This window comes from Gekko japonicus, unplaced genomic scaffold (genome assembly GCF_001447785.1).
Source record: "Gekko japonicus isolate JY-2015 unplaced genomic scaffold, Gekko_japonicus_V1.1 scaffold118, whole genome shotgun sequence".
Taxonomy (NCBI): Eukaryota; Metazoa; Chordata; class Lepidosauria; order Squamata; family Gekkonidae; genus Gekko; species Gekko japonicus.
Genome location: NW_015168656.1, coordinates 612,759 through 622,438, shown reverse-complemented (window position 1 = coordinate 622,438; position 9,680 = coordinate 612,759). Strand labels below are relative to the sequence as shown.

The following is a 9,680-nucleotide window of genomic DNA, read 5'->3' as shown; positions in this document are numbered from 1 at the left end:
AATCAATTGCACCCCTTTAATGTGGTTTCTGAAAAACTACTGTATAAATGGGGTCCTGTGATACTTCCAAAAGTTAATGCAAACAATACATGCACCCTTTCTGCTCAGTATTAACTGTAAGAACTAAAATATATTTGTGTACTTCTTAAGAATTGCAGTCTCTTCTCTTTACAGCTATTATTTCCTCACATACCTTCTGCAAACCTTTAGATGTAAAAATTGTTTAAATACTTAATTGTACATTTTAAAAGGAGGGTTGGACTCATTCAATCAATGGATTAAAATGTCATTGTAGGAATGTAAAGTGTATTTTGTGATGGTATTATTGAGGCTAGCAACACCTACCAACTCTAGAGAGAGCTTAAGGAAATATGATATTCATTCAGGTATCTTCAAAATATTGCATCTAATGATTCGAACTGGCCAAGTCACAGCTAGCCCCAAAGGTCTATAACTTCCAGAATTCCAGGGCAAAGATCATCTTCATGTGCTCTGTTGTAGCACTGATTGTTAACTAGGGTTTGCTTGTAACCAGGACTTTGAGACCAAATTTATCAGTGTGAATGTCAAACACTAGCAAATGTGAACTGTGATTAAGATCCATGCTAATACACCCACAGTTAAGGCATAAAAATAAATTGCATGAAGGAGGAGATGGCCACCTCAGTTAGGGGGGATCATTATGTCTGCACATGCTTCCACGGTCCTCGGTCTTTGATAGTCTTCCTGGCATATATAAGGCTGCCTTCAAAATTTACCATCGTGCTCCCCAAAGTAATTGCAGAATTAAACTGAATGCCATAAGGAGAGCTGTCTTTTAAAAAAGATCAGGGAGGCCTGAAATGCCTAATTAGAGTGTTTAGTATAACCTGATTCTGCAGTTTTTGAAAACAACATTGCTCTCTCCCCAGAGATAGCATTGTGCACAGGACCAAGAAGACAGCAGGAAAATATTCCTAATGATCATTACTGAGCAGCATGCAGTCGTCTACTTTATATCCTTCTTGTATCTTCAAGATCAAATATATTCATCTTTGCATTTATTACAAAGATTCTGTAATTTGTGTCTGCAGCTTGTTCTTTCTGCATGCTAAGAAACAGCACTATTTTAAGGATACTCTTTAATAATACAGCACAATGGGTTGTAGCTATAATGTCTTGTCTGATATATTGTGAACAAGACTAAGTACTTCCAGCCATTAATGACATCTATTAGATACCACTGTGACTCTTCAGAAAATACTTGCATTGTCTGCTAAATGTAGGGGGGAGGACAAAATGGCTCTTAAAACTGGTCTGTTTATTACAAAACATGATGAGAATAAGCCCAGTTCCCTGTTTTTGTGGCAACAAAAGTAACAGCCTGCTGATTACTCTCACAACTAATCCTATATTCGTGCTGAAGGGGTTCCTAATCATTTTCAGCACCAAACTGTGAGTGAACAACAACACAGTTGTGGATACTGAAAAATTCAAATAAGTAATGCATCTTCTGCTGCCATTTTGACAGTTGATGACAGCATTTTGTCATGGAAGCATTGCATTTAACATGCATGCAACTCTGCAGGAATATAGCTGATTAAAATTATTCAGAGGTAGCATAAGTAAAACTGCCTAGGAATGTCACGCTGTATTGCATGATTGGCAGTAATTGTTGACCATTTTCTGCACTATATTGTTGGGTGAATTGGAGAATTATGGACACAATCCCTACAAGGTTAAGCAAACCTACAGAGTAGTTGATTTTTTTCACCAAGGCCTTTTTCACACGTGAAAGACACATCATATCTCCATAAATCTCCATACATAGATTTTACCTATGAGCACAAGTTGGTTTTTTAATTTTATATTTAATGGATGTCTTTCTAATATAATCCATATATAGTATTTACCCAAATGGAAGACTAGGGCTTTTTCCCCAGGTGCATCAACAACAACAAGAACAACAACGCAAAGGCGGGGGTCATCTTACATTCTCATAAAAGTTATGATTGTATCCAGTAATAATTTGAGTGTGTATACAATTGCGGGGGGGGGGGTCATCTTATATTCAGGGTTGTTTTCCTACAGAGTAAAGATTATTGCTTCTCACATTACATATTTTCTTTTCTGTGGACATGAGAAAAGCAAAGATTTGAAAAATATAGTATGTGCTTTGGTCTCAAGGGTGCTGATAACAGCAGGAACAGGATTTCTCAGTCATCACTGATTCAACTCCAGGTCATTCATAAATGCAGTATTTGGTTGAGGGTTTATTTATTTGGTGTGGTGACTCCCTTAAATAAATGGGAATTCATTTCTCTGGGTATTACACTGGTTTTCAGGAGGTGTTAGAAATATTTTCCCCCAAATCCATTATTTCAAGCAAGGTACTAGATATTCCACTGAACAGAAAATAACAGCTGCCCTTGCTTCTTATTGCAGCAAGAGAAGCTAGGGGACATCTGCTTCTCTCTCCGCTATGTGCCTACTGCTGGCAAGCTGACTGTTGTCATCTTGGAAGCGAAGAATCTGAAGAAGATGGACGTGGGAGGCTTATCAGGTAGGTTGATGGCAGCAAGCAGATAGCAATGACTGTGCTAGTCATGATTTTTTCATTAACAGGTCTCTCACCCCTAGAAAATGTAGATTGCTGCTCATATGCAGGATATTGTTATTCACATTCACTAGGTATGGAGACTATCTCTATGTAATAGATTTGAAAGGGGAAGGTTCAGATATGTAGTCCTTCATTCTGCCCTGGCCCCTCACCTTGCCTATGAGGAGGACACAGAATCAGACCAGCCAGTAGAAACAGAACAGGAAGCTTCTTTCTTCCATCTCTGTACTTTTAAATTCCATACACAGGAGTTGTTGCTTAATGGGAAGTTCAAAATATAGGAACTTTTTCATAAATGCAGCAGTTAGGAAAACCTGCAAACTTGAATTGTTTTGTACGCTGCTATGCTTTCGAATATACTTAAACATGATACAGTTTCATTACAATTAATGTGAGTAAATTCCAGTTTGTTATACAGAATTATTGCTATGCATCTAAGAATCTAAGAAATTATAAATGGAACAGTGATCCTTCATATATTTTGTAGAAAACTATAAAAGCACTTTCTTCGGATAATGTTGTTTTGTCCAATAAAAAGTTGAATCTTTTACTTCCTTCTGATTCTTCAGCCAGAATCAAAACCGAGGGTCATTTTTTTCATGATGTTTCAGACATGATGTTTCATCATGCTACTGTACCTGAATGAGAATATATTTGCATGATAGGCGTTCAGCTTGTGAAAATTAACATAAAAGTGGAGTCTTAGGTATTGCCAGGAGGGGGAAATTCTTCACTGTTTTCCCACATTAACTCTCTTTGAATGTTAATGATATGTCCATTAAAGAAGTATAAACACTTGTGAATCACAACATGGCAACTGAAGTTAAACATGGGTAAGTGTGAGGTGATGCAACTGGAACAAAAAATCCTAACTTTAAATATACGCTGATAGGTCTGAACTGGCTGAGGCTGAGAGGGAAATGATTTGGGGGTTGTTCTGGATAGCTCAATGAAAATGTCAACCCAGTGAGCTGCATCAGTGAAAAGGTCAACCCCCATGCTAGGGATTATTTTAAAAGGACTTGAAAATAAAATGGCCAATATTGTGATGCTCTAGTATAGGTCTACGGTGCAGCCTTGTTTGGAATACTGTGAACAGTTCTGGTGACGATATCTCAGAAAGGGTATTGTAGAGCTGGAAAAAGAACAGAAGAAGGCAACCAATGTGATTGGAGCACCTTTCCTGTGAGAGAAGGCTGAAGCTTCTGGGACTTTTCAGTTTAGAAAAAAAGATGAATGAGTAGGGACATGACAGAGGTTTATAAAATTATGCACGGGGTAAAGAAAGTGCATATGGATAACATACTCCCTCTCCCATAATTCGAGCATTTTGCTACATCCAGTGAAGTTGATGGGCAATAGATTCAGAACAGATGACAGGAAATACATCTTTACCCACTGAATAATTAAATTTGGATTCACTGTCCCTGGATGTAGTGATGACCACAAGCATAAATGGCTTTAAAAGGGGGTTATTCAGATTCATGGAAGATAGGTCCATCAGCTCCTAGCCATGTTGAGTAAAGAAAACCTCCACTCAGAGGCAATAAACCTTTGAAAACTAGTGCTAGGAAGCAACATCAGCAGTGATCTTGGCCTCTATGTCCTGTTTCTTGACCCTCCTGGACAACTGGTTGGGTGCTATGTTAAACAAGTTGCTAAATTAGATGGACCACTGATCTAATCCAGCAGGGTTTATTTTATGCTTGTAGTCTCTACATACACAGACTGTCAGGATCTGAGTGGGTCAAGAATTGAACAGTATTTAAATAATTATGGAGTGGAAAAAAAAGAGGGATAGCTATCCCTTCATTTTTTGAACTCTAGAGACTAATGTATGCATTGCATTAAATGGATCTATGAAGCTATGCTTGAGGTACCAGGTGTTTGTTCCTTCTTTTCCTTTTCTTACCCTTCTTTTTTTCTTGTGAGGTCTCCGAGGTTGTATCCCTGCATGGTACCTTCTTCTCCTTGTTTCCTTTCCCTAAGGAGATTTTAGTAGACGCCAATTATGTGTTACTTCCTTTTATAGTGAATTTGAGGCTGTGTTGAGAGCTGAATAAAGGCAACATCATCCCAATATCTATCAAGATCATTTTATTGGAGCAAGATACAAAGCTTGTTCTTACTTTGCTCAGCATGTTACCTTCTTATATGATTATCCTTGGAACTTCTGAGGAAAGCAATAACACGAAAAAAAGATTTCATTGGGTCTGCATGTTCTTTTAGAGAAAGTGAAAGTTGAGGGCAAAGGAAGGTGAGTATAGAGTATGCAATAAAATTGGAGGGAGAGGAAAATGGAGAGGAGGAATGTCAATTAGTAGGAAAATAAGTGGTAAAGATAAATAGTCAATGATAAGTGCCTGGGTACAGTTTGACGCCCTCCTCCCTCTCTAATGTGTTCAAGTCCATTAAACAGATGCACGTTAGATCTTCTTATTACTTGAAATTGTTCCTGAACAGGGAGGCCACTCTGGGGCAAATCGATGCATGACTTAGTTCAGGCCTCGTTTTCTCATTACAGGTATGCTTTCATTCAATATATGTATTCAGTATTGTTCCCTGCCACCACCATTGATACAACAGCAGACCATTTATGCCTCCTTTTGGCGGGGGGAGTATGTCTAGAAGTATTCTGGACAGCATAGATTAGATCTGGAACCAAGATTTTGGGACCAAGGCAAGATACCTTCCAATGCTCCCCCCACAGTTTGCCTCCATTAACTATGCTGTGCATGCTTGCACACATTCTACTTTGTCAAGGAAGTGAGTGGAATCTGACTTTTACATGATCCTTGAATTCCTATTGGTGCCAGCATAGTTAAACAAACATGAAAGAGTAGCATTGTGCTCCCTCCAGTTTCTTTCTCTCAACAAAGCAGCAATTAAAGACCCCTGAGATGTCACATGGTAGCAAGGGGGAATGGGCTTAGAGGGGGCAGTTCTCTAGAGGACCCATTTTTTCTTATTGCTCAAAGGGAAAGCAAAACACATGGTGTAGAAACAAGGAATAAAGGCCCAGAAGGGCTCTGTTCTTGCTCCTGCCCAAAGAGGAGGAGTGGTGAGGAGGTGGCCAGTGCTGGGACCAGGCAGTTTAGCATAGGTGAGGCCTTGGGCCCTTGGGAGCAGCTCAGGAGTACTGGCTCCTGGTGTCATCACTAGCCTAAATCGGGTATGGCTGGAAGGCACATTATACAGCGACATTGCTGGGTCTGGTCATTGCATTTATGGTTATGCAGTGTTGAGTTCCATGATGGATGAAAGTATCTTAATATAATAAATAAATACAATAACAATATGGAGTTTTGTGAGGCATTACAGAGGTGGGTATGGGCAGAGAGACAGGTTATGCTAGTGGTGCATTCCATGTAAGATACTATATTGTACTGGCAAAGTGTTTAGGGCATGACCTGATTGGATATGTGCAGTGAATTCTGGTTTATCTGTTTGTTTGTTTTCATCTGGCTCCTTTTCACTAACTTTCTGTCAGTTTTCTGCTTTTGTGGATTTTGAAATATACAACAGTTTTATGGACATGGAAAGGGTACCTTCTTGGTCCATGTGACTGCTAGTCTTGTACAGTCCTTAATGAAGTCCTCGTGGCTTGATGTCTGGATATCTGTGGTCATTAACTGTTTGGTAAGGAATTTCAGATACTGTCTATATGAGCATGAGAGACAGTGCATGTACTCTGAAAAAAAAATTGTAAGAGCATTTTTGGTGAGATTTTGGAAATGCAACTGACTCCAGGTCCATTGCCTATAACATCATACCACCAAACCTTCCTTACCTCCCTCTGGCATCAAGCCACTTTGTAAGCCACTTTGGGTCCCCACCAATGTTCCCTCTAAGCTGTGGAGCCTTGTGAGCAAAACTTATACTTTGTGAGCTACTGGCATCAAAGTTGTGAGCAAGCCATTTGGCTGCTGCATAAATTTGTTTGCAGTGGAGCCTTCCTTCCTGAGCAAAGACAAAAATGTGTGAGCTGGAGGCTAAAAAACTGTGAGCTAGCTCACACTAACTCAGCTTAGAGGGAACACTGGTCCCCACTGGCAAGAAAGGTGGGATAGAAATAAAGCAAACAGATGTATAAATAAGCCATTTTTCATTCAAGTATCAGCAGAAAGTTACCAGAGTGGCAGTGGGAAGTGACAGTCTATAAAAAGGGCAATTTCCAGGAGCTAAAGGTGCTTTCTGATATTAAGCAAAAAAAGGGAAAACAGAAACTGTGAGTCGTGCTCCTTCTTTTCATACCTTATGAAACAAGAACTTGCACATCTCCTCTCCCATGCCTATTGAACACATGTATATTATTGCATAGGCGATCCCATCTTGGGCAGGAAGTGCTAAAAGTAGAAGCATGACTTATTCACCATATCTCACTACCCACTTCCTATCTACCTTCTCTCGAGTGGTAAAGCCATCCCTGAGTAGCATATTATTTTGTACTGTTATGGATCCCAAGTGTAGCCCCAAACTGGAGATCTTTCTGTATCAACAAATGTGAAAGAATGGCACCTTTCTGAAATATTCATGTAGAGAAGTGGTAGGTGTAAAAATGGAAGAATTTGGCAGTAGCCCATTAATTTTTCTTCTACATCTATTTTCTTTTTTGTTTCCTCTCAAAACCAAAATAGATTTTCAGTTTTTCCAACTGAAACGTTGTATGCCATAGTGGCGGTGGGGGTTCAATGTGAAACTACACTAAATGTTACCCACATAATTGGCAGCACTTACTGTCACCTTAGGAGCCCATTATCAGAAAAGCAACATAATATAGCCGTATTTGTATGAAAGAGAAAAAGAATGAGAAATGCAAATTTAAAATCAATCTGCTGTTTCTGGAAAATTATGAAAAAGAGGAAAAGAAAGGCAGAAAAATAAGCGTGAATATGGTTGGGAATGCAGCTTGGCCTTGATCCTTGCTTGCCCAATGGAGACTATTCTCCATAACGTGCCTACAGATATGAACGGCCTGTTCCTCCTTATGTTCAACTCATTTCACCTTCATTGGACAGGAAATGTTGGCTCCCTGTTTCCCAGGGTTGGGCAGTGTCAGCACAGCAGGTGTGCATATAATGCCTAGGTATTTTGGCTGTCCCCCATGTGCTGTTCTATTGTGAGATCCTGTTTCTTTATCTAGCATTGGCTCTTGATGTGGTAAATACTAAATGGAAAAGCACCAAGTTTATCCTGAAACTGAAAGCAGTTGTGGTATTCAATATGATTTGAGCATCTTCTCATCATTATTCTTATCTTTTCTTCTTGATACAAATCCAGATAGGGGCATGGTTTGAGCCTAATTCCCTACATTCTCTCCTCCCCTCTTGTGATCTTATTCCCTCCTTCACTTTGTTGGTATATCATAGTACAGTATACCATTAGGATATCTCAACTATGATCACATATCTTTGATACTAAAGGGCCCTTGTAATTCTTTTGTCAGTTTTGTGGCACGCATGGATGCTGTTAATGTAGGATACAGCACAGAAATAAATTAAGTGTTCATTCTAGGTAGTGTGAAGTTTTATATGTAAGCACAAAGCAACAAGTCTCAAATTCAAAAATGTCATATGCTTAATGAAGTTCATCGTAGCAGAAAATATTCTCATTATGCTGTAGAGAGGGGAGAAGGAAAACATTTACCAAAAACTGCCACTCTAGTGGTCAGGTGATTCTCAGTCCAGCTTCAGGAAATGCTTACCTCTAAAGACTGAGCCTGAATTGGGGGGGGGCGCTGGTGATTAAATAGAGGCTGGTTGGATCTATATACCAGATAACAAACCCATATATAATGTATCTTTGGAAACATAACATTTATTTCAGATGTGATTGCCAACTCCAACTTGGGAAATTCCTAAAGGTTTAGGGGTGGTGCCTGGGAAGAGTGGAGTTTGGGGAAGGGAGGAAGCTCAGCAGGGGTCTAATGCTCTGTCCTCCAAAGCAGCCATTTTCTCTAGAGAATCTTACCTCTGCAGTCTAGAGATCAGTTGTAACCAGGGGTCTTTTTGTAGAAAAAGACCTGCAGGAGCTCATTAGCATACCTCATTAGCATATGCCACACCCCCTGATATCACCAGAAGTGTGTCATAAGGCCACACCCCCTGACATCACCGGAAGTGTGTCAGAAGGCCACATCCCCTGACATAAGCCTTCTGGAGGCACCCCCTGACATCACTGGAAGTGTGTCAGAAGGCCACATCCCCTGACATAAGCCTTCTGGAGGGGTCCCCATTTGGAAGAAAATCAGGGTTATCAATGTGCACAGATAGACAGAGAGACAGAGGAAGAGACAAGGGACTGTTCTTTGCAGTAAAAGCCAGAAGCCTCCTTTAAATAAAATCTAGCTCTGAGCCTCTGGCCTAAGACAACTGCAGATCTGCTTTCCCGATATCAATGTCAGTAGCAACAAATCAAACATTTGGTACCCAGATATGTAGAAGCTATGAAATAGCTGACTGATATTGCCTCTTTATTTCTGCCACCACAGTCAAAGGATAGATTTGTCTGTGTAACAGTTTAAGTAGGATCAACTTTTGTGCAGCATTTCTAGGCTAGATGTTACAACAGAAAGATTAGAAGAGCACAGCAGATCTGATAGTTCTGAATAGATTACTGGGCAGGCCGCAGGAGAATTTAAAATCTGAAATACCCAGGTTCAAATCCCCACTCAGGCCATAGAAGCTTGCTGGGTGACCTTGGGCCTGTTACACTCTCTCATCCTAACCTATCTCACAGGATTTCTGTGACAATAAAATGGGGGAAGGAGAGTGATGCAAGCTACTTTGGGCCCCCATTGAGGAGTAAAGTAGGGTATAAATGAATTAAGTAAATTAATAATAAATATAACAAAAATAAGCTACTGGGGTCCCTACTGGGGAGAAGAGGTTTATAATCAATATATACTAATTATATTCATACAAATATAAAAGAAGTAGCTTCCTTCATTCCTTTCCTTGTTGTGCTCTATAGGTGGGCTGCTTCCATAGGGAAGGGGCCGGAGGCCTATCCCAGGATGCTCCTTTGTGAGCGACTGGCATTAAAGCTATGGGTGAGCAATTTGGCTACTGCATAAATTAGT

General features: G+C 39.9%; 1 protein-coding gene across 1 annotated transcript in view; it reads left to right on the top strand.

Moving 5' to 3' along the window:
* The window catches only part of SYT1 (synaptotagmin 1), a 261,220-nt gene that overhangs the window by 160,185 nt on the left and 91,355 nt on the right, over positions 1 to 9,680 (top strand). The window contains exon 6 of the mRNA XM_015415210.1: positions 2,425 to 2,542. Within this exon, the coding sequence (XP_015270696.1) occupies positions 2,425 to 2,542 (118 nt within the window). The remainder of the gene's footprint in view (positions 1 to 2,424; positions 2,543 to 9,680) is intronic.